Raw genomic sequence first — 25,041 nt, 5'->3', positions numbered from 1 at the left:
ATGAAATATTCATGCATTCTCTTTCTCTTGACAATCTAAAAATAAATTAAACTTTTAATTTCGGTTTCATAATGCGGAAAATGGAAATTGGGTTGTTTTCTTCACTCTCTTTATTATTCAACCCATCATCTTACATAAACCATCTATTATCCCAATCCTGATGATTTAGATTAGATGTAGTATCGGTGGTAAACATATATAGTATGTAACAAATATTTATATTTATTTATTTGTTTTTATTAATTTTTGATATTAATGATTGTAAAGAGTTTATCTTTTCTTGTTGTTGATAGATATTATTATTCTTGTTGGTCGATATTTTCTTTTGTATTTTGTTTAAGATGGTTAAAGAATGATCAACAATGGTTGCAATAAATTCATCGTCATCATTACTATTGCTTTTGACAGATTCGACAGCCTTGTCAATTAATTCGAGACATTTGGTAAAATGAGTGGTTTCATTTTCACCATAGCCATGATATTTTAGCAGTGATTTGACAAGTGATAATTCACTCATTCTGAGGAACAAATCACTATCGAAAATGATTTCTTCAACACCAACATGTGCATCTAAATATTTGAATAATGGTTCTGCAAGCTCTGTGGTTGTCTTGGCTTGATTACGATGATTACATTTGATAATGACGCACAATTCTTCAATGAGAGCAAATTTAGATCTTATCATTGATTCTTGGTCGATTTCATCGATTACGTCCATTGTCAATGGATGGAATACCGTTTGATCATTTACACTAGTTATAAATATATTCCAAATGACTTCAAAGTCTTGGTTATTGGACACTGATAATGAAGAGGTTGCCAATTTAGATAGTACAAGGATAGATTCATAGGAATAGGTGATATATGTTTCCAAGTCTTCTACAACAAAGATATTCTTTAAAACTTGTACCAATCGTTCAACATATGGTAATATTTCTTTTTGTTCAAAACAACAAATATGTAATATTGATTTTAAAAATGATTTTGATAAATTAATATTCTAAAAAAAGAGTAAATAATAAATTAATAAATTAATAATCAAATTTAGATTCGTATTTATATATTTATATTTAATATTTACAGTTTTAAATTTAAGTGATAATTGTGAAATTAAAGAAGTAAATATTTTTGGGAAATATTCTTGGCTGTAGTCATCTTTGTATTTTTCAATATCCATTGAATCAGTGTCATTGTTGTTTAATTGTCTGTGGAGAGAATAAATAAAATCTGCCATGACAAGTGGTTCTGCCAATACATGAGAGAATGAAACAAAGTCATGTGCACGTGCAAAGAAATGGTTGTAAACTCTAAGCATACTACCCAAACATTTACATAAATTCTCTCTCATTGAGATAAAGTTCTTTTTCAATGCTTTTGATGCTGGTGTTGTCGTCGTAGTAGTTGTTGCAGATGTTTGTTCCTTTAATCTATTTTTAACATTGCTAAACAAATCAATGAAAATATCCAAAAATCTTGGTAAATAGCTTTGTAAAGCTTGGTCATTGGAAGAGGTTGGTAAATTGGCAAATACAAATGACAATGTATTTAAAATCTTATCAACAGTTTGGAATTGATTTGTATTACCAATTACTCCATTTTTAAATTGATCATTTAATTGTTCAATTCTATAAAATAAATTAGAATTAGTAAAGTATGGTATTACATATTATTGACTGTTTCATACCTATTTAAAAATATATTAAAAATAAAGTTGATAATATCATTTGATTCTCCATTAACTGTTGTAGGATGAATACAACTATATGATAAAATGATACCAAGTAGAATAATATAGGATTCATTCCAACTAGTTGGTGGTAATACACCACTCTTCTTTCCTCCTTTTGGGAGAGATGGATCAACCTCTTCTTGTGTAGCCAATAATTTGCTTTGAATTCTTTCAATGACTGATACCAAAACTTTAGTGTCTCTGAATAGATTGACATTTGCAAACTCTTTACGACACTTTTCTATTGACTTGGAGTGAACCATAACCGTTTTACTATAGTAATCTCTATCATTTTCATCTCCATCTTGTTCTTCGTCTTGTTCTTGTTGACCATTTGACATTGATCCAGAAGTTTGTTTGGAAGAGGAGGTAGGTTGGAATTTCTTGATGATAAACAATTGTAAATAGTGACCCAAAATACTAATGAGTTCTTGGTTGTCTTGATCCTCTGTAGCAGAGGTTGGTGAAGATAAATAGGAATCTACTAAATAGGAAATCAACGTATTATTTTCAATGATCAATCCAGGAGACACTTGAATCAACGTAGCAACCAAATCGCTTATAATTTGATTAAGATAGTTGTGGATATTGTGTGCATTTAAATCAACTGTATTTGGATCGATTGGTTTAATATTCTTGATATGATTCTTTTGTACAATATCCATTACTTTAAAACTCATTGGATCCATCATTTCTTGATCATAACATGACTGTAACATCATTGAATAACATTTTAATGCTTCAATCTAAATATATATATATATATATATATATATATATATATATATATATATATATATTTAACAATAATTAGAACGGGAGGGTTGGTTGATCATTTCCTCTACTTTATATGTTAACAACAATCGTACATACATTTAAAGCAGATATTTCATTTGACAAGTTTACAAATGTTGATTGTGAAGATGCAGCAGTTGGCTTAAATAATAATAAAGGTTCTACGACATTTGCAAATATGTCTCTTAGATGTTCTTTAAATGATGATGCATATGGTGAATAACGAGCAATCTAAAAAAGAGATAGAGATAGAGAAAGATAGTTAGCTAGGTGTATTGTATTGCATTATTATTAATATTGTTGTATCTATCTTCTTCTTACCAAACCAATAGAGATAGTTGACTTTCTAAGTAGATTGATTGAATCCAAATCAATAGTGGCATTGTTGTTGTGGTTGACTGATTCAAGGTATTGAACGAGATCGATGATACCAGAGGTAAAAGATTGAATGTATTTTGAAGTGTCTGCTTTGGTGGTACAAAACTCTTTAAAGAAACTTTGTAGTGCTGCTTTGATCTGAGTTGTATCATCTGTGACTTTTAAAGTCTCAAAGAATAATTCAATCATTCTGATGAGTAAAGATAGAGGTAGATATAAATCTAGATGTGTGAATTGATCAACAATAAATGAATGAATGAGAATTCGATATTAAACTCTTTTCGGCAAACTCGGTCGAGTCATTAAAAAAAACAGACTATTCTCTTTTCATTCGTTTAAATTTAACGAAAACACAAGTCTCTAATTCCATCACCCAATTATGTAGAATTGTTTGACTATTAATTATATAAATATATTTATCTTGTTATCTGTCGAGTAAACTCAGCAAGGAACTGTACTCATGTTAACTCTGAACAAACAATCATTGGTTCCTTCCCCATCTCACCACTAATCTCTTTTTGAGAGTACTAGCTAATTATAGATAAAATAAACAACACTGTATACTTCTAATAGATTAGGGTAGGTATGACAGTACTGTCAATGAAAAATCATCTTTGAATTGGTATCATATCAATCGGGCGATGGTGAACGATCGCTTTGGTACGGTATCGAAAACACTTGAGCACTCTGATCCACTGCAGTTAGCACCATGGGGCGATGGTGCCCACAAAAAATAAGGTCAGGTCGGTTCATGGTCTTTTCATGGTTCAAGAGCCAAAAATTTTATTAAATTTGTCTTTTTACCGTGTTTTTATTAATATCTTCAAAGTTCTCGATTATTTTTTTAGCCTCTATACCCCCCCTTTTTCGCCTTGATGCCGTCGGTGGTATTCAATGAATTAAACCGCGGCTGTTTGATCATCCCTCTTTCTCGCATGGATTCATTCAACTTTGCCATCTTGTAAATCTACTTGGCGAGTTAACACAAACAACCAATCGAACAGTTTCTGAGTTCTCCTCTCTCTTGTGAAAGAGGAGGGAAGGTAGTAGGTAGGTTCTCCTCATCTTATTCTTTTTCGTTCTAAATTTATACAGATAGATAGATAGATAGATAGATAGATACAGATAAAAAGTAGCAAAGAAAGAAATATAATTTCTTGGTCTTTTTTATTTATTTAAAATGTCAGCAACACCACTCAACCAAACACTAGACAGTGGCGTAGGAGCAGCAATGTCTGACAACGAAGAATTCACATACACTGGATCTGTTGCAACCGATAGATTGATGTACGCATTTTGGGGTATCCGTATAACGATTTATTGTATCTTCTTTATCATCAATGCCGCACAGGTCTATCATACATGGACCAATGCAAGACGATTATATACCAATAATAGATTTCTGGTCTTTTGTAATTTTCTTTGTTTTTGTGCAAGTATGTTTCAAGAGTTTGATCTGAAAAACGAATTGGATTTTCTTACTTGTTTGTAAACTAATCAAATCAAATTCTATTTCAATCAAACAGCCAGAATCATAGGTGATGCACTTAGATATAGATATCCAGAAGATTATGCAGTTGGAAGTTTATATTATTTCTTCTTTGCATTTGGAGTATATTTTGTTTTAATTGCTTGGGTATTTATTTCTGGATATTGGTATGAATAATGGATCAATCAAATTTAAATATATATATTTATCTGTGGTCATATTCTAATTCAAAATTTTATTTATATTTCCTAGGATGTCATTATTGTATACATATTATATAAGTACAGAAATTAAATTACATAATACTAAAAGAGTAAGAATATTCTGTTATATGTTATCAGTATTGTATTTCATTTGGATGGCTGTCGTTCAAATAATTTGTCTTTTCCAAGACCAAACCTTATTGGAGGCAATAGGGTTTTTTGTTTTCATCATAGCCTTTGCAACTATGCAAGCGTTCAACGGTATCAAGTTTTCAAATGCAATGAAAGAATCTCAAAAGAAATCAAAAATGAAACATTTCGATCGTAATATTTATACTACTAGAGTATTGGTTGGAACAGGTATCACTGGTGTCATTATCATTGTCATTCATGACATTATATTTAATTTTGTTTTAGACAAGAAATATATTTATTTCCCAGCTTCAACTTTTGTATGTTAAAAAAAGAGAGAGAGAGAGAGAGAAAACAAATAATTTATATATCTATATATGATTTATATTAACTTTACTTTACTTTTTATATATTTAGATAACTATGTTTGTTGATGTTGGACAAATGGTAGTTGTATTATTTATTTTAGGAGGAGGAACATTTAAAAATTATTTATTATTGAGAAGAGCACATAATACAATTTCGGCCAATTCCGATAACAGCACCAATGAGATTGATTTATCAAAGGGTCAATCATCAAGTCAAGCATCAAGAATGAATTCACAATTTGCCAGTCGTGAACTCAATTCAAGAACGATCGAGGTCTATGACACACAGACCAAGGCACCTAGTACCCCTTCCTCACCTTTGGCCACTTCCCCATCAATCCCAACTATCGACTTGAATGAAGAAGATATTTCAACAACTCCAAACGATATTGAACAAGGTTGTGGTGATGATAATAATAATAATAATGACTACTGCAGTGAACAAGTTCAAGACATTTAAATTAATTAATTTAAATGTAATAATATATAATATATATAATATATAATAATTTATAGGTTAGGTCACAACAAAACAACAATATATAATAAAATAATAATAATAATATTTGTACATTACTTTAAATCATATTGATTTGGGGATATATATAAATACCCACAGTTCAAGCAAGAGTACTTTAGAAGAAGTATCAACCACCAATGTTCGTCTACAAGGATGATGAACATCTTCCCAGGGATGCTAGAGAGCATATAAATCCTAATTACCAAGTCAGATAATTTAGATTTCCTTATCACTCGAAACTATGCAGCACCAGGTCAGTCTTTAATTTTGTAGTGATCAATTCCTTACCACCAAAGTATCAACTACCAAACGTCAAGAATAGAATATAGTTCTAAATGACTATAAAGAAATAATAAAATAAAATAATCTAATTGTTAGGTCATATCTTTGTTTTCTTATTGTTTTGCGAATTATATGTATACATGATGATGTTGACGTGTAATTAAGCTTCTGTTTCGGACGATTCAACTCGAAAATGTCCTGTTGATGGGTTCTATCAAAGAAGATATTAATGTTGACAGCTCATCTGAGATACCAAAGTCGAGCTTCCCTTTTATCATGATTTTTCTTTCATAATAAAGATCTTTTTCTTCCAATATATAAACCGAGAGAGAAAACAAAGATGAATCTCTATTGCTGATGTCATCCAGACTTTAACAAACAACCAATATTTATATATATAATACAAAGTACAAATAAATTAAAAAAAATTTAAAGAATAATGAGTCAGACCACAACAACTTCAACTTCACCACCATCAGATGACTTCATCGAAATAATCAATTTATTGGTTAAAGAACAACCAGACAAAAAGAGTAATGCAAAGCAAAGATTCATTGATCTTTGTATCAATCAATGTTATGAAACATTATTATGGTTAACATATCTCGTCAAGAACACTGATTCACTTGATGTGAGTATCATTATAGTAGTAGTTGTAGTACTTTACTAAATAATTATATTGTTGGTTTCATATTATGTAATAATACTTACTTTGTTTATTACATACTTTCTAATTTACTTACTTTTTAGGTTCAAAACCAATCAATTAAATTAATTGGTAAATTAGCAGATAAATCATTAAAGTTGCCAAATATTAATTCGGAACATGGTAATACATTGTTGGAAATATTCAATCTACTTGATGATGAAGAGTATCACCATCGTCTATCTGATAACTCAAGAGATGCAATCATATCAACTTTGACCAGTCTTCTCGGTGGCTATGGAACAGGTAAGTAGTAGTAGTTACACAAGTTAAGAAAGAAAACAATAATGTCATTCTTACTTATCAATTCTGTTATTTAGCTAGTTGGGGTGAATTTAGAACCAGATTATTACAATCAACCAATGGTGCAAGAAAATCATTTAGAGATAACTCTTTAAAATTAATAGAGAGTGCTACATTGATTGATTATTTCATATTGGATATTTCCTGTTTTGGTAAGGTCATTAGAAGTTATTTCCTTGGAGAAGAGGATGCTGAAACACAACAAAGAGCAATCAATCTCGTCAACCTTGTTTTAGAGACAAAGAAACAAAAGCAACAAACAACATTCAAAGATTTGGTAGATAGAGAATACTGTATTTGTATCCTTGCCATCTTGTCACCAGCCGATAAAAAGTATACCGCCGCCAGAAACTATTCAAATGATATTGTATTGAACCAATTGTACGATGCTTTAGAATCACTCCTTTCCTCTGACAATGAAATGTTTATTAGAAATTCATTAAATTATATTACCAATATTATTGATAAGGTTGATCCATCTAAACTTTTAAATGTATGTCATATTTCTAGAGATATCTCTTTATATTATTATTATTTATTAATTTCTATTTTACTTTTAATTATTTATTTAGTTTGGATCAAAAATATTTACTATTTTGTTGGATAGATTTATTTCATTTAAAGAATCAAAGGAAGAGTTGAATGATATGGCAGCATTTGCACTTTTCATGCAATTTGGATCATTGTTGGGTAGAAATCATTTCAACAAGTACTTTACTACATTTATGGAAGATCATTTTAATAATACTTTGAATGAGAGAAATACATGGGCTCAAGTACTCGTCCAAATATTCACATTCTACGGAGACTATGTTGCAATGAGTATTCCAACCTTGATGAAACCAGTTGTTGAATGGTCACAAGAAAACCAATTGACACCCGACACGGCCAAGACAACCTATTTGACAAGAATCGTAGCACTCCTTCCCGACACTGCTGTCATGTACCCCTACTTGCAGTCTGTCATCGATCCAGTATACAAGGTGGCTGCTACCAAGCCATCCATCGCATCAATTACCATTTTGGTCAAGATTGTAAAGATATCTATCGACAAGGAAGGTGTAACCAAAAACACTCAAGACCTATTCCACCAAGGTGTCAAATCATCATTTGAGTTGATCGGTACTCTCTTTCCACAACACAAGTCTCTTTTGTTGGATGTCATCCATCAGTTGGTAAGCGTCATGCAAGGATTGGTTTGGGATACCGACCAAGTACAAGAGACTATCAAGTATTGTCTTGAACTCGACCAATCGATCTACCAAGAATACAAGACCGACTCGAAAAGAGAGGTTGCTCTCACTGCACAAGTCTACAAGGAAAATGGGGTACAATGGTTATTCAAATTGTTGAATCGTCTCCATGACATTATCAACATTGTCGCTGTCAGCAATGACAACTCTACCAAAACACAATTGGTTGAAAAGACACTATCCGATGTAAAAGAAAGAATCCAAGACGCTTTGGATTTCAAGTCTGAAGGTCATCACTTTTACCTTCAACTAGTACTCCACAAATTAGAGTTATTGTCCAATCTCAAGACCAACAATGATCATGTCTATGAACTAAACCAACAAGTGATCCCACTATTTTTCCTTCATTTCCCAAGTAACGAGTTGGGTGCTGGTATTGGTAGTGGTAGTCCAAACATTGCCTTGGATCAAGAGGCATATGCTGCCTATTCATTCTGGAGAATTGTCCTCCAAACTTGGAGCTCAGCCAGAGCAGACGACAGTGGAGATGCCAAACAACAACTCTACCAAATCATCAACCAAAACCAATCTTCACAACCATTGACCAATGAAATCGTTGAATTACTTTATTTCACTTTACGACATACCGAAACATTATCAACTTTTAAATCGGATATTGAAACTAATTGTCCAACTCTATTTAAATTTAACAAAACTACTAAAATTAATAATTTATATAAACTTTAATAAATAAAGAATCACAAATAAAATAATAGTAATAGTAATATTTTGACATTAAATAATATATTAGATAGATAGATAGATTATGTATTATTTATTTATTTATATTTTATTTTATTATTTTAAATTAAAGGGGAGGGGGGAGGGGATTACTATTACTTTTTACTATTTACTTAATTCTATTTAGTTGGAGTACTTTCATCCTTGAACCATTTTGAAATCTTTGCAAAACCTTCTTTATAGTCTGAAGTCTTTGTTGTATCTTTTAACAACTTTTGACAGATTGGTAAAGTAGAGATGGCTTGGTAGAGGTTGACAAGATGGACAAATGGACGACCTGGGAAGCTTTCTACATAACGTCTATAGACCATGTGGATCTTGATAAACATGTGACGTTCAGTGAAAAAGTCACGCAGTGTCTTGACATCCTTTTCAGTGTGCTTAGAGTCTGACACTGATCCCTTCCAAAGGGTTGCACGACGGTTCTCATAGTGAACGAGGGCAAAGAGCTTGGTGAGGTAATGAAGAGAGTTGGAGAGAACAACTGGACCAGCGTTCGTGTTGATGATATCGATAAACTGTGACAGGTATTTACTCTTTTCCAAAAATTCAATGTGTCCTGGATGCAATCTAATGATTTGGAAAAAGAGTCTCCAACTATTACGATTAAACTCTGGATATTTGCCTTCACGACATGATACAATTAATAATTTGTTGTACAAATTGGCTTCCTTCTTTAATATTTCAAATAATTCTGGTTGTTTTAATAAATGTCTTAATGATTCCAACATATCTAAAATGGGAATAAAAAAATAAATAAATAAATTAGAACTATTATTTTAATCAACTTTTTTGAGAACTTCTCTTCGATTTGAATACATACAATTTTTTACAATTGGTTTTTCATTTGAAGAAGTAGTAACCAAACTTAGCAGTTCAAACATGAATGGTGGTGAAATGAGGATTTCTTGTTCGGTAGTGCTCTTTTTGTTGATTTTAATTTGATCACTCTTTTTGATCATGGAGAAACGAACGGCAGTCTTGCAAATGTAGGCAAAGAGACGTGATAGATTTTCGAGGTTACGGTCACCAGTCTTTCCACTAGACTTGATGTTGTTGTAGATTTGTAAAAACAACTGGTCGTTGAGGAGGAATCTAACCGATGGGATTTGAGCAGACGAGTTGATGCCGTCAAGAGTACTGATGCACATGTTGAGTGCCAAGTCACTGAGTAGTGATCCCTTGTTGGAAAAGGTGGTGGTAGAGCTGTTTTGGTGGGCACTACCTGCCTTTGATATACTAATCTTGAGCTTGCTTGGTGTCAATTCCTTGGCAAACATTAAATCTGAAATCAATGCATCCTTTTCAGAGTATTCGGCATAGAGGAATTCTTTCCATCCGTCTTCTTGTAAAATCGAAAAGACTCTTTTGGCTGCAAATTGTGAATGAAGGAATTTACTATTACATAAATCACGTAAATGTGGTAATATACTATCTTTTAATTTTAAGAATGACTAAAAAAAAAAGAAAATGAAATAAACAATTTAGTACTCTAAAACTACATCATCTAAACAGTTTGCTTTTCTATGACTACATACGATAACTGAAGGACAATCAGTCATTCTCATTAATTGAACAAGAACAAATAAGAAGCAATGTGATATGGTTGAAGATTTACGTCCCAATGCTCTGAATATGTTGGATAATAATTCTTTATCGGATTGAATTTGATTTCCAATTCTTTCGGCAGTTTCCTAAAAAAGAATAAATAAATAATTTTAGATTAGAGAGATGATGATTTTTATCAAACTATAACGTGTTTACATACTTTTTTAGAAGAGTTTATACAAGATATTACAGATGGATTTGAAGAGTAGAATTGTACTCTTTCATGAATAATATTTAAATAATAATACATAAATACCAATCTAACTACTTCTTGAGTTGGTCCCTTTGCAATTTGTGAGGTCATGACAAGATTAAAATGAGTTGGGTATGGGTATAAATCAAGTGGTACAACATCAAAATAGGTAGTTGCTTGAGCAATTCTATATAATGATTGTATATCTAAAAAAAAAAAGGAAAAGAAAATTAATTATTAATTATTTATACTCTGTACTTTGTTTTGTATTTGTTTACTTTACCTTTTGAAATAATAATACTTTCAATTAAAAGGGAACCTTTATCTGAAGCTAAACAAGCAAGAACAAGGGAGGAAAGTTTGGCATGAGCCAATGGACTGTTAACTTTTTCAAAGATGGTGAGGATTTCTGGGAAGGTGTGACTAGAGATGTAGTTGTAAAAGTTGGTGGTGTAGGGTGAACTAGAACCAGAGCCAGAGGTGAGAGTGTTGAAAAGAGGAGAGGTGGCAGTGGTTGAACGTGGACTACCACCTGTGCTTTGTGATGGCGAGCCACTAGACCCAACACCGCTGGTCAATTTGTTCTCTTGTTGTTGTACTTGTTCCATTCTAGAGTGATGCGATGGTCGAGGAGATTCGACACCTGTGCTGCTGTTGCTCATGTTTGCCAAAAGACTTGGATTGTGCGATGATGGTGAGAGGAGAATCTTGTTGGACGCAGGACTGCCAAAGGTGAAGCTGCCAATCGAACCGGATCGGCTGGGGGGACTGGCCAAGAGGTGGTGTGGCGAGTTGGGGGTGTTACTGTACTGCTTGGTGGGTGTTCCCATTGGGTTAGGGGATGAACCCGACATGTTGCCAATCGCGCTGCCCGTGTTGTTGATGGCATTGGGGTTGGCCATCGACGAGGTGGATTGACCGAGTGAGCTTTGGGTGGTGGCGCCACCGGGAGAGGCAGGTGAGGTGGGTGCGACAATCTGCGTGACAATGGGTGGGAGTGCGACAGCATAGTGCGCGGCAATTCCAACCGACGTATCAAAATCAAAACACTCTTGGAACTTGTCGAGGTAGACACTGGCAGTGTTGACAAGTGCCAAAATACTACTAAACTCGAATGGTTGTTGGATGAGGATAGCTTCGACATCTTGTTTCTGCGACTGGAGCATGGCGAGTACATCGGGTGGCTGGTTGGTGTTGGGCAAGCCAGCAGCCTGTGGGTACTTGGACCACGAGTAGAATGTGTCAAAGCGGTACGAGTGCACAAGACGACGGTCGTACAAACGTGCAATCTTGATGTACTGGCGTGTCTCTTCGGCCGAGATGCTCGCGGTTGGTGCAAATGGACTGGTCGTAGAAACAGACGGACTCTCGTAAAATCCGAGTATGTACTGGATATTCATGTTGGGTTTGAGGATCTTGGTGTAGTCCATGGGCATGGCGGGCGACACGATGGTCGTGTCTACACGCTTGCCGTCTGCCTCTGACTGGATGTCGGTACGACGCAGCGCGCGGATGGGGAGTGGTGGCAACAACGCCTGCTTGCGCACATTTGACTCTTTCCAGCCGGTTGGAATGGCCGGCATGAGCAGATGCACCGACCAGATGCCGCCCTTGTAGTTGGCAAGCGAGTTGCGATGCCAGTTGAGCTTGCGACGGTACCACTTGTCAAACGTGTCGATGAGGTTGATCTTGCCCTCGCCGTTGGGCATCTTTTGCCACTGCTTGTCCTCTTTGAGTGCGACGCTGTCAAAGAAGCGTCCGCCATTACCAAATGTCGCCTTGAAAAGACGGTCGATGACGTCGAGATGTTGCTCGGCGACGCGCTGCTCTTCGGGTGTCATGTCGATCAGTCCGCTGCGGACGATCCACTGCTTGATGTCAATGTCGAGCAGGCCGTCGGTGCCGACCGCGTTGAGCGAACGGCTGGCGGCAGCGTGCTTGTGGCCGGACGCAGCGTCTCCGTCTGCGCCACCCGCACCACCCTGCTTGCTGTTGGATGCTTGGTCACCGCTGCTATTGCTGCCGCCACTGCCACCGCTGTTGTTGCCGCCGTTTGGCAGCTGACCGAGTTGATTGGCATGGGGAGGGAGGACGGGTGTCTTGATAATGACCTCGATCGCCCAATTGCGCATCGCAAACTCGTATTCTTCAAAACTGTTGTAAAACTCGGGGACGGGTTCTTGCAGGATGAGTTGTGCCTCCCAGGGATCCTTGGACAGCGTCCAGCGGTCCTCGTCCATGCTCATGACGCTGCCTCCACGCCCGAGCTTAAAGTCGCCACTGTCGCCGAGACGCGACTGCAGCGACTGCTTGGGCGACAAGGAGTTGGAGCGGTTGATACGCGGGTCAAAGTAAGTGGAGCTGTTGCTGCGACTGCGCGTGCCGTTGACCAAACCTGTTAGACTGCCACTCGAGGGACTGCCGTCGATCGGCGACGAGCCGTCCAGGCCAATCTGGCCACTACCCTCAAACGAGCCAGTCGACGCGTCCGAGCCACTACGACTACGCGAGTCAAGACCGATTGTCGGTGCGCCATCGCTGTGCTTTGACTCATTGTCGCCGCCGCCGCCGCTGCTGCCGTGGTGTGGGTGTGTGTCGCCAGCTGGGTCGCTCGCATTATCGTTTGTTGAAAATGAATCGTCGTTTGATGCCTCTGAGTTCTTTCTGATGCGGTCGTTACCCTGCGTGATGCGTGGACGACTGTAGGTGCGACCCATAGCAATCGGCAATTTAATGTTGTTGAGTGCGTTGCCAACCTGTGAATTCCAATCCAACACTGATTGCTCGTAATCGAAATAGTTGTCAAAGCCACCGTGCTCTGACGGGAACGATGTGAATATGCTGTCTGTTCCTGTAAATGGCTTTGGTCTGTTGTTGTTGGGTGTCGCGCCCGATGGCTGCTCATCGTTGCCGCCCGGTATACCGAGTATCTTGACTGCTATATAGTATTTATTGTACAATGTTCCATCCGATCCCAAATACACGGGTATCTTTGAATCTTCGTCGTCAAATGTAATGCCTCCAACCGACGATGTCGACGAATTGGATGCTATCGATGATGATCTATCTCTACGTGGTGTTGTTGGTGGTGATTGAATATTACTAACTTCTGGTCCTGTATATTCTCCTCCATCTAAATCAATAATAATAATAATAATAATAATCAACAAGTTGTATTAATATCTTTAATCCATTCTCCTACCTCCTATACTCTGCTCTCTCTACTCCCTACTTCTACTCTACTACCAACTATTATTCACACATTACTTTACACATACTTAGATATTTATATGTATGAGAACCACCGTTTGACAACGATGCCTGATTCGACTCCAAGTTGAAGCCAGGCTTTCTAAAGCTTTTTGCCTTTGAAAAGGTTCCTCTTCGACCCATTGACGAGGCCAAGTTTTTACTTGTTTCCTCTGACATGGTTTATTTTACTCTACTATTACTCTAACTAATACTTGGTGTTGTGATATATTATTATATGATAAACAACAACAAACTTTTGTATCTGTCTCTGTAAGGTGGCTGATATTACAAAAAAAAAAAAATTAAAAAAATAAATCAAATTCGAAAAAAGGTTGAATTTGGTTGCAAACTGACGGATTCTTTGTTGTTGGATAAGGATAGAGGATAGTTATATAACTATGTATGATGTATATATATATATATGTCTCTTTCTATTATAATAGTACAATGGTTGTTGTTGTTGTTGTTGTTGTTGTGAATAAAGATGTTGCTATTGCTGTTATTGGCTATTGCTACTACTACTGCTGCTGCTGAATAAAGAAGAGAGAATGTATGATTAATAAATAATAATATTATATATGTTATATAGATTTATGATATATTATTATCAGAATGAATGAATGAATGAATGATATGTGGATGATGATGGATTGATTGATTAATTGACTGACTGATTGATATACAGTTAATATTAATAATGATATACATATATAAGCACAATAAACATGTGATTGAATGATTCGCTCGAAGATTAATTTTTTGTCACCCAACAAACAAGCTTTGTGTTTTTAATGATGATGGTGTGGGTGGGTGGGTTGGTGAAATGTGGGTGATGGATGATGACACGCCTGTCTGTGTCTTGACTTTGAGGTGGTGAGGTGAATGGGTTGTGCTTATAAAGTTGGGTGTGATTGTCTTTTTGATCTGATCGAATCGTTGTGTTTTAGATGTATGTACTGTAGATCTCTCTGTGAAGCTAGTTAGCTTGCTTGAGCTATCGATGTCGCTATCGATGTCGATGTCGTTGTTGTTATTTATTATTCTCGTGTGATACGATAAAATGATGTGACGGCAACGATCCAAAATCAATCCAATCAAGTTCAATGTGTTCTTCAAAAAGAGGTACCAACATACCCTTGTTTACACCTATAGTACTATTGATCGAGTGATGATCTATGTCTCTCTCTGTATATATATCTCTCTCTCTCTTTCTCTCTTTCTTTCTTATCTTATCGAACAAAAGATAAAAGGTAGGCTTGTTTATGTTGTTGGTATTCAAAGAGGACTAGAGTTTTGGGTGATAAAACTATCCAATTGAATTGTTTGATCAAAAAAATAAATAAAATAAAAAAACAGTTTTGGAGGGTGTCTCAGTGGTGCTCGCGCGGTGGATGGATCCGTCATCTTCTTCTTGTTTCAGCTGTCAAAAATAGCTGTCATGTGATATCTGTCCGTCGGTCTCTGACAGAAACACGTACAGATAAAACAATAATAACCAATACAATATGTGACGATAAACGGTAGTTTCAACAAGGCACACGCAAGACACGTGCGTGATGGATGTAAGATGAGTTGATCAAATAAATAAATAAAAGAATAATTGAATGTTCTTCAAGGTGTCATCCCACCCTCAAGATTGATAAACATTATTATCTTTTTTTTGATCATCATATATGATTGATTATTAGATTAAGATTTGTGGTTTGTTTTGTGGTTATTGGATTGGGAGATAATATCCTACTATCCCGCACCAAACAAACACAACACTTTTGTTCATTGAAACGGACAAACATTTTTCAAGAACTTCACAATGTACTCTTACTTTGGATTTTAAAAAGTTGGCGCCAAAAATAATAGAGCAGAAGACGATCCACCCCATTCATTCATTATAGTTTCATTATTACATACCTACCCCCATCCTATAGTTCTTCTCTACTACTTACTCCTATAGAGTAGATTTGTATATATATATTAATCTCATTCAAATAAAGAAGATGGGAGGAGTTAAAAAGAAAACAACAACAACCAAGTCAAACAATAATAACAACCATGTTAGTGCAGATGTATTAGAGTCACTCTTGGAGATTGGCAATGATATCACTGACGACTTGGTCAATGCAGTGTGGCGTGGCGATGACTTGGGAAGTGGCGATCGCGAGACACTCAATATTGTAGCGTCGCGATTCGGTGTGTCTACACTCACCAACATACTCCTTTTGTTCAAGCAGTCAACTGCTGCCATCCCACTACTCAATATAATAACTGTACCAAAGAAAAAGATCGATGGTACTCAGCATCAACAAGAAAAGAAAAACAAGACAACAGCAACATCAACCAATACAAAGAAGAAGAAGAATAACAACAAGTCCAAGAATAATAAGAAAAATAAGAATAAAGATGATAGTGATGACAGTGACCAATCATCATCATCATCTGAAGAAGAAGAGAAGGAAGAAGAAGTAGAAGAGGAGGAGGAAGAAGAGAAAATGAATATAGATACTGAAGAAAGAGGAGAAGAGGAACAAGAACCAATGAACAATGTATTCTTGGATTTTATACAATCATCAAATATTTCAATACAGTCATTATCAATATTGATGTACTGGCTCATCGATAGTAAGGAGAGTGGAAAGGAAGTACAGTTTGTGGCATCGTCGGTGTATTTGTATATGTGTGTTATGCATCATACCATGTTCCATCCATTGACTTACCGATCCGTCTTGAAACTAGTGCAAGCATGCAAGGTGAATGAAACACAAGTCAGACAAAAGAATGACCCTTTTGCCAAACCAGCTGCCAAGAAAAAGGCTGCTACCAAGACCAATGACGAAGATACTGAAATGGGTGATGAAGAAGATGATGAAAACTCATCCCAATCTCAATCTCAATCTCAACAACAACCAGGACAAGAGTCAATAAGTCCATCAAGATTATTGGAATTGATTAAGAGTTTGTTGGATGATATGGAGTTTTGGTTGAACCGATTTACATTGTATAGATCACCAGACTCGTTGGTACACACTGCCGAATCGCTAACAACACTTGGCAAGACCATCAACTTTAAGAAACCAAAGACGACCAACAAGACAGGTGGACGAGGTGGCGGTACACGTGGAGCTAATATCGATCCCGAGGAAATGGAGATTGTCAAAACTACCTACCAGATCATGGACACGTTGGTCAGCGGTAGACACGGTGCTGCTGGCGACGTACTCCCTCTTCTCCTCAAAGAGTTTATCCAAGTGTTGACGCTATCCCCCAAATCAATGTTTGTCGTTCCATCAGTCCTCCCACGTCAACTTGTCATTGATCGTGATATGGCTATAGAGTTTATAGTAAAGATTGGTAATCGGTATGAGGAATCATTCAAAAAAAAAGAAAGAAAAGAAATCAAAAAAAAAAATACTAACTTTACATTTATTTTTTCTTTTTTTTTAATAGTATTAAAGCATCACATGATCATATATTTATATTATTACAACATGTTTGTATTCATGTGTCGGAAAAGGCAGATTATAGAGGACATACAGTGGACAGTGTATCACGTGTTTTGGCGGCGATCGGATCGCCAATGATGATATCGCGGTTGGCCAACTTCCTCATGACCTATGCCAGAAACAGCAAGGTTCACTATCGACAGTTCTCGGTCGAGTTGGCACTTTCACTACTCCAATTTAAAGATTTGTTAGAGTTTGACAAGGTCGTATTACCTCCTCCAAAACCAACAGCTGCACAAGACAAAGACAAAGATACTGCAGTTGCAGTCCTACCTAGCTCAGCTATAGTACCAATCAACTCTATTACAGAAGGAAACATTTGTAAATTCCTAAATATATTGGTACAAAGATCGAGTGATAAGATTTCAATGGTTCGATCCAAAGCGTTGAGTTGTTTGGCACAACTATTAGAGGATCAAGAGGTCGTATCAAGACTATCAACACATTTAAAGATTATTTTTGGATTGGATGATGCATCAACCTCGGGTTCCAGTTCGACTACTCTCATCTCGTTTTTGGCCAAGAGATCGGACGATGAAAAGAGTGGTGTTAGAAAATCGGCACTTCAAGTATTGGAAGTGTTGAGTTTGCAGTTGGATCGATCGGCCAAGTGTAATTCAGACATTTTATCGGTACTGACTGAGCGACGTGACGACTCTTCACCACTGATCCGTAAACAAGTAGCATCAAGTTTGACTCTATTCCTCAAGCATTTTACCAACGATATTCGTGTGGTTGATACTTGGAGATCGACCGTTCTCCCATTACTCGCCGACAAGGAAACATCAGTCTCTGAAAAGACACTAGATATGGTCAAGGAAATGATATTTGATGCTATTGTAGAAGTATCAGCCTCTTCCAAATCTGGTAATTCCATCTACAAACATTATCTATGGCGGTTGTTGGATGATATCTTTACCTATGAAATGACACCATTCCTACACAAAGCATGTTTTCTATTGTCACAAAAGAAACTCATCACTCCACAAATGATAAAGTGTCTCCAAACATTGATCAAAAATGATGCCAAAAACGACACTATCACAACTATTGGAGGATGGGCTCTCCTTGCCGAAATTGGTAATTGTAATCCAGACAAATTAGATCATCCATTCATTTTATCAACTTGGAATATTTATAAAGATAAAGTTGATGTTAAAAAAGGTAAGAGTAAAGATAAATCAAAATTATTGAATCATGCTAACATCTTATTTTTTTTTTTAATTTCTAGATAATATTATTGCATTAACATCAAATTTACTTGTATTATTGGATAATTCATGTTCATTTTTAACAGTTAATCAAGCTGAAGAATTGTTACAAGATTTATTAGATCGTGTCAAATCATTTAAATATTTACCAACTCATGTTCAATTATTTATTTCTGTTTTGGTTAATGTAAGAAAGAGATTTAAAGAAGAACATATATATATATATATAATCATGATAACTAATTAATCATAATTATATTATTATTTTTAGTTAACACAAAGATTAAACAAAGAAAAAACAAAACAACAAATTGAAAAGGCAGTTTGTGAATGGACAAAGGAAGTATTGGCTATTTGTGATAGTGAATTGGGTAGATACATTCTTCCACCAACAAAAGAAGAATTGGATGATATTGAAGAGGAAGAAGAAGAAGAAGAAGAACAGGAAGAAAAGATGGAACAAGATGAAAATATTGATCCATTGGCGATTGTTGTGGTTACAAAAGGAAAGAAGAAAAAGGTACGTGTTCCAACAACTACAGAGGTTGGACAATACTTGTTTGTCATTGGAGAGATTGTACAGATTGGTACTTTTGTTTCGATTCCATCACGTATCAAGACATTGGTTCAAGCGTTGATTGCTCCAACAATGGCATTCTCGAGAAAGTCTAATCAAGGATTGATGGGAAGTGGTGATTTGATTCCCGAGTCAATCCGAGCACACGCCTTTATCACACTTGGCAAGTTATGTCTTAGTGACGACAAGTTGGCCAAGAAATGTATAGCTACATTTGCCAAAGAGTTGGAGGCGAGTGATTCACCAGTCATCAGAAACAACGTGATGATTGTCATGTGTGACTTGTGTATCCGGTACACTGCAATTGTCGATAGCTATATCCCCAACATTGCCCAGTGTCTGCGTGACAAGAGCGAGATGGTGCGTCGACAGACTCTTATCCTACTCACGCGTCTCTTGCAAGAGGACTATGTCAAGTGGCGTGGATCACTGTTTTTTAGATTTGTCGAGGCGCTCGTCGACCCGTCGCCACAGGTCAGTGCATTTGCCAACTTTTGTCTGACCAATGTGTTGCAGGCCAAGTACGGCTCGGCGACAACCAAGGCGCAGGGGCCGGCAACTGGACTTGCTGGAAGCAACATCTTTTACGGGTACTTTATCGAGACGGTGTTTGTGCTCAACGAGTGTCGTGCACACCACACATACAACAACCAAAACAACCATCTTGCAGCCATGCACAGTCAGATTGTCTTTTCGACCAAGAACAACAAGGCTTTAGTGGCCGCCACCAGCCCGGGTGAGACGGACGAGTTCTCCTTGCGCGGTGACAGCAAGCGTCACAAGCGTATGACTATCTACAAGACATTCCTCGCGGCCATGGGTGACGAGCATCGCTTCCAGTTGGCCAGCAAGTTGTGCCACGATGTGTTGGCCGAGGTCACCGACGAAAAGATGGCGTTGCAAGACTGCGCAGGTGTGGTCTATGACGCATTGGCCGTACTCGCAAGCAAAGAGATCAAGTTGCACGCCATGACGCGTGCAGTTGGCGACGGCGACGAAGAGATGACCATGCAAGAGCAGGCTGCCGAGCAAGCCAAGGGCAAACTACTCACCTCGATTGTCAAAAAGAACGTCATTGAAAACATCGTCCCCATTGTCATTGAACTCAAGCACATGCTCGAAAAGAAACGGTCACCTCTTATCCGTGAGCTCATGATGTATCTGCGTGAGTTGTATCGTGACTACAAGACCGAGATGAACGACATTATGGCCACAAACAAACAGTTGGCCAAGGAAATCGAGTTTGACCTACGTAACTTTGCCCTTCAAACTAAAAAGGCTGCTATGCAGTCTCCAGTCAAGGCCATGATAGATGGAGGAGATGTTGGAGGATTACCACCTTCTGCCCAAAAGAGAGCTTCACTTGGAAAGATTATCCCAACTACACCTGGAAAGGCTGACATGACCAAATTTGTAGTTCCTCAACTTAAAACACCATCAAGAGCATCTACACCTGGTCGTCTTAATGTCGCTGCATCCTCTTCAACACCCACCACCACCTCTACTACTACACCATTACGTCCATTCCAAACTAGTGGTAGATTGAGTTTATCAGTCACTCCATCAAAATTACAAACCATGTCTGCTCAGAAATCATTGATTATCCATCAACAACAACAACAACAACAACAACAACAACAACAACAACAACAACAACAACAACAACAACAACAACAACAACAACAACAACAACAACAACAACAAGAACAACAACAATCATCATCTGATCAATCACCAATTAAATTTAATTTGGCAATGGCTGTAAGTGCCAATAATGCAACACCATTGAAATCAGCACTTAGACCTTCAATTTCAAGCAATGGTAGTACAACTCCATTCCAATCGGAAAAGAAAAAGATTAGATTCAACGAACAACCATTGTATAGAAACCTTAGTGATGATGAGCGTGATGCAAGTGACGACGAAGATGAAAGTATGGGAACTGTCATTAAAATGAATTTCAATATTGGTGAAGATGAAGAAGATTCCAAACAAACTACTACTACTACCACTACCCTTGTACCAACATCATTGCCACTTAGAATTACAACAACTGTTACAACCAAAAAGAAGGACAAGAATAATATAGTGTTGCCAAGTCCAAACAAACCAACACCTCCCATTTCCAAATGGAATGTAAATTTGGTAAACAAAAAGAAAGATTTGGAGGAAGAAGAACAGGAAGATGACGAAGAAAAAGTAAATGTTGAATCTGATTCAGAGGAAGAATACAAAACAGACGATGAAGAATCAGAGGAAGAACCAACAACACCAATTAAAAAGAAAAAGGTGACTGAAACTAAATCAAAAATAACTAAAGTAACTAGAAATGTAAATAAGAAAATTAAAACAAATCATCAAAAAGAAAAAGAAGTAGAGGAAGAAGAAGAAGAAGAAGAAAAAAAGGTAGTAGAAGAACCAAAAAAACAGCCTTATAGAAAAATATCAGGTAGGAGAGGAAAATAATAAACTTGCAATTCTTTTTAATTATATTTTCCATCAATTCCCAAATTTAAAATAATATTCCCAAAAAGAAAACAAGAATATGGATTATGGGAGTGGGTACACAAACACAATCAATTTGCCAGAACTAATACTAGATTGGGGGTCAACTATAGAAGGAATCATACTTCTGTTGGGGTTAGCTAATTATTTTCTAATATCCCCTCTACCAGACGAACCAATGACCATTAGACATTTTTTATATTAGGATTAAATTGACATATATATATGCCACTCCTTTCTTTATGTCATAGATCACCCTAGCCCAGGTAGGAAGGTTAGACCGATAGAATAAGTTGATTTTATTTAATTTATGATTAAGAAAAGTTACCCAACTAGTTGAGGATTTAAATTCTCTATTTAAACATATTATTTCTCTTCATTTCCTTCATTTTAATCCTTCTAATAATTCACAATGTCCACTAATACTACTGATATTAACAATAACAATAACAATAACAATATAACAACAACAATGATCTCAATACCTCATCAGGCAATGGATCTAACAACCACGTCCTTGGGACCAACCTTACTGCTACCCCACAAACAGGCACCACCGGTATGAACAACAATTTTTAGGAAAAAATGTACATTTCCAAAACTATTTTATTCTAACTTTCATTCCTTTTTTTTTATTCATTTTGTCTTTCTATCTTTCTTTTCATCACATGTAGAATCTGGTTTGAGCTACGTCCACTTTGTAGATCTCACAATGGAACATGCGCAACAAATACACCAAACATTACAACAAGCAATAACATTACAACCACAAATAGTAATAAATTTTCAGCAATTATTACAACAAGTAATTGAATTGCAGCCACAACAACCACAACTACTAGTAAATTTCCAGCTAGCATTACAACAAGTAATCGCATTACAACCACCACAACCACAACCACAACAACAAGAACCACAACCACAAGAAGAAGAACCTCAACAACAAGAGCCTCAACCACAACCACAACAACAAGAACCTCAGCCACAATCACAACAACAAGAACCACAACAACAACAACAACAACAACAACAACAAGAACCTCAACCACAACCACAACAACAAGAACAACAACTTCCTGTGAGGAAAAAGAAATCAAAAATAAGAAAGTGTTTCCCGTTTTAAATCCTTGGTAATTTAAAACCTCAATCTTTAATTATCTTTTTCAGAAATAAACTTCTGTGTTCACCTTTAATGAATACCATTATTTTATCTTTTCAAATTAATAAAATACATTTAATTTTATTGTGTTTTACAAAAAGGAATAGTAATTCTACGTTGAGAGTGACTGGAATTATTATTTGAGGGTGTAGATGATTGATTATTACTATTATTATTATTATTGTTATTGTTATTATTATTGGTTTCATCATCATTATGTAAAGGCAACATTTCAAAATCTTCTGGACAAGTTAAATCCAAGTTGGGAGAAAACTCTGGACTTGGAAGAATGATTTGGATAATTTGAATGGACTTTGAATGTTGGTGGATAGACTTGATGTCTTGTAATTGTTGTTGTGAACGAGCAGTGTTGAGTGGACCGATTCCCTTGAATTCCAATCTTTTTAGGCTACGTAGAGATGAAATGCTGTTGGCCAACTTGGAGTAGTCATCATTGACCGATCCACGTACACAAAGTACTAGTTCCTCGAGACTGTTGGCAGCCTCTGACTGCAAATAAATGAGTAGTTGTTCGGCATTGATCATTGACAAGTCCCAGATGGTGAGTGTCTTGATATTTGGATTATTGTCGGCCATACCCTGGAATATCTGTGTGATAAACTCTTTTTTGAATACATAGCCACCCATAAAGCTCAGCGATAGGTGACACAGTGATCGATGAAAGAGTACTGGGATATCGTACGACTTGATGATACGGAATTTAAGTTTCAAAAATTGACTTGCCATTGGTAGCATTTTGATCATGGATGCTGTCATAATGAGCGATGTACGTAGATATGTCGGGTTACGTATACCTTGGAGAAAGGTGACGAGTGACTCTTGGTAGTCTCCAGAGTCTGGCAACGTCAAATTACGCCAATACACGCCAATCTCGCCGAGATCGGGGAATGCACCTGGCAGCAACAACCAGTTGAACGGCTCGACATAGTCCATGCTTCCAAAATGCAAGTACTTGACATTGGGATAGGTGACTGAGAAGACGTCCTGGAAAAAGTCGACAATCAGTCCTGGAATGTTAAACAGCGACAATGTCAGCTTCTCCAGCGTCTCTCGTCTGTCCTTTACAAACGACGCCAGCGAGCCTGCCATATGCAGGTTGATATGGTCGCATTGAATAGACATCTCGGTCATATTACGAGTGACGCAGTCGAGTGAGGTGATGGTGCGCAGTAAAAAAGCAGCCCTGTTAAAGTAGGTCATCTTTTTAATACCCTTGTCTGGCGCACTAATTGCACCCTGCGTTCTTTTAATACCATCTACAATCGACTCAAAGTTTGTTGATATCTCTAGATTCGAGCAAAGATTGAATTGTAATGAATCAAGCTTACTATACAAGAATGTTTCAACCATTGATATCTCATCATTTGTCAATTTTCTACTAATAATATTATCTTTTGATGATTTTCTATTATGTGTTTGAATTTGTGATGATGATGAAGAGGAGGATGAGGAAGATGAGGATGAAGAGGAAGAAGATGAATTTGTAAATTTAAAAGGTACATCTAAAGCAATATGATCGTATTGATCAAATACCATAGTATTGATTGATTGTATGAGACAATTCTTTTGATTTCTCTTGGCAACTAGGTGTGGAATGATAGATGGTATGACACGATCAGTGATTCTAGACTTGCTATCGATAAAGTTTGATACGTAACCAAACCACTTCCAACATACCAATCCATAGACTTGACACAATTGACTATTTGATGTATGTTCAGCAACATATTTAAATATCTTTAATTGAATGATCGATGGTAACAATGACAATGTCTCTGACTTGGTCGATACTTTAAAATCATATTTTCTTTTAATTATATATCTATTTGAATTACTTCTTACTCCATGTGAAGATGATGAAGATGAAGAAGAAGAAGAAGAATCCATTCTTTATCTCTTTATCTCTTTGTTGTTTCTTTAATGAATAATAAATGAATTGTGTTGATCATGAATATTTATGCAAAAGGAAAGGGTTCTTATTCACAAGCTAACCTACCTAAAACCCATAGTGTTAGGATGGGATTACTTTCCTTCAAACATCAAATATGAATTAAATTCAACGAATTTTAGAATATTTTTTAAAAATAGAAGGGTACTTTTATAAAAGAGAGAGAGAAAC

At 36.4% G+C, this 25,041-nt stretch overlaps 7 protein-coding genes across 7 annotated transcripts; 4 read left to right on the top strand and 3 right to left on the bottom strand.

The window, feature by feature from the left end:
* Nucleotides 1–226: 226 nt before the first annotated feature.
* On the bottom strand, nucleotides 227–3,091 carry DFA_08532 (uncharacterized protein; the record flags this gene model as incomplete). Its single annotated transcript, XM_004355967.1, has 5 exons — nucleotides 227–1,000; nucleotides 1,082–1,625; nucleotides 1,685–2,475; nucleotides 2,603–2,755; nucleotides 2,846–3,091. 5 exons carry the CDS (start codon nucleotides 3,089–3,091, stop codon nucleotides 227–229), a joined length of 2,508 nt encoding a protein of 835 aa, XP_004356020.1.
* Nucleotides 3,092–4,082: 991 nt separating this feature from the next.
* Nucleotides 4,083–5,554, top strand: DFA_08531 (uncharacterized protein; the record flags this gene model as incomplete). Its single annotated transcript, XM_004355966.1, has 4 exons — nucleotides 4,083–4,224; nucleotides 4,429–4,558; nucleotides 4,644–5,046; nucleotides 5,144–5,554. 4 exons carry the CDS (start codon nucleotides 4,083–4,085, stop codon nucleotides 5,552–5,554), a joined length of 1,086 nt encoding a protein of 361 aa, XP_004356019.1.
* Nucleotides 5,555–6,335: 781 nt separating this feature from the next.
* On the top strand, nucleotides 6,336–8,845 carry DFA_08530 (uncharacterized protein; the record flags this gene model as incomplete). Its single annotated transcript, XM_004355965.1, has 4 exons — nucleotides 6,336–6,527; nucleotides 6,647–6,848; nucleotides 6,923–7,398; nucleotides 7,478–8,845. The coding sequence occupies 4 exons, from the start codon at nucleotides 6,336–6,338 to the stop codon at nucleotides 8,843–8,845; spliced, it is 2,238 nt and encodes a 745-aa protein (XP_004356018.1).
* A 173-nt stretch (nucleotides 8,846–9,018) lies between these two features.
* DFA_08529 (armadillo-like helical domain-containing protein) lies at nucleotides 9,019–15,745 on the bottom strand (the record flags this gene model as incomplete). Its single annotated transcript, XM_004355964.1, has 6 exons — nucleotides 9,019–9,632; nucleotides 9,723–10,353; nucleotides 10,438–10,593; nucleotides 10,668–10,906; nucleotides 11,002–13,833; nucleotides 15,694–15,745. The coding sequence occupies 6 exons, from the start codon at nucleotides 15,743–15,745 to the stop codon at nucleotides 9,019–9,021; spliced, it is 4,524 nt and encodes a 1,507-aa protein (XP_004356017.1).
* Nucleotides 15,746–15,946: 201 nt separating this feature from the next.
* DFA_08528 (non-SMC condensin II complex) lies at nucleotides 15,947–21,703 on the top strand (the record flags this gene model as incomplete). The annotated part of the gene is made up of 5 exons (XM_004355963.1): nucleotides 15,947–17,304; nucleotides 17,394–18,613; nucleotides 18,681–18,847; nucleotides 18,932–19,439; nucleotides 19,956–21,703. 5 exons carry the CDS (start codon nucleotides 15,947–15,949, stop codon nucleotides 21,701–21,703), a joined length of 5,001 nt encoding a protein of 1,666 aa, XP_004356016.1.
* A 451-nt stretch (nucleotides 21,704–22,154) lies between these two features.
* DFA_08527 (uncharacterized protein) lies at nucleotides 22,155–22,915 on the top strand (the record flags this gene model as incomplete). The annotated part of the gene is made up of 4 exons (XM_004355962.1): nucleotides 22,155–22,301; nucleotides 22,430–22,547; nucleotides 22,600–22,820; nucleotides 22,910–22,915. 4 exons carry the CDS (start codon nucleotides 22,155–22,157, stop codon nucleotides 22,913–22,915), a joined length of 492 nt encoding a protein of 163 aa, XP_004356015.1.
* A 67-nt stretch (nucleotides 22,916–22,982) lies between these two features.
* On the bottom strand, nucleotides 22,983–24,809 carry DFA_08526 (uncharacterized protein; the record flags this gene model as incomplete). Its single annotated transcript, XM_004355961.1, has 1 exon — nucleotides 22,983–24,809. The coding sequence occupies one exon, from the start codon at nucleotides 24,807–24,809 to the stop codon at nucleotides 22,983–22,985; it is 1,827 nt and encodes a 608-aa protein (XP_004356014.1).
* Nucleotides 24,810–25,041: the final 232 nt, after the last annotated feature.

Source organism: Cavenderia fasciculata (assembly GCF_000203815.1).
Source record: "Cavenderia fasciculata unplaced genomic scaffold Scf_ET2XIPL01COFD4-5, whole genome shotgun sequence".
NCBI classification, from domain to species: Eukaryota; Evosea; class Eumycetozoa; order Acytosteliales; family Cavenderiaceae; genus Cavenderia; species Cavenderia fasciculata.
This window is presented reverse-complemented; position numbering and strand designations above follow the sequence as displayed.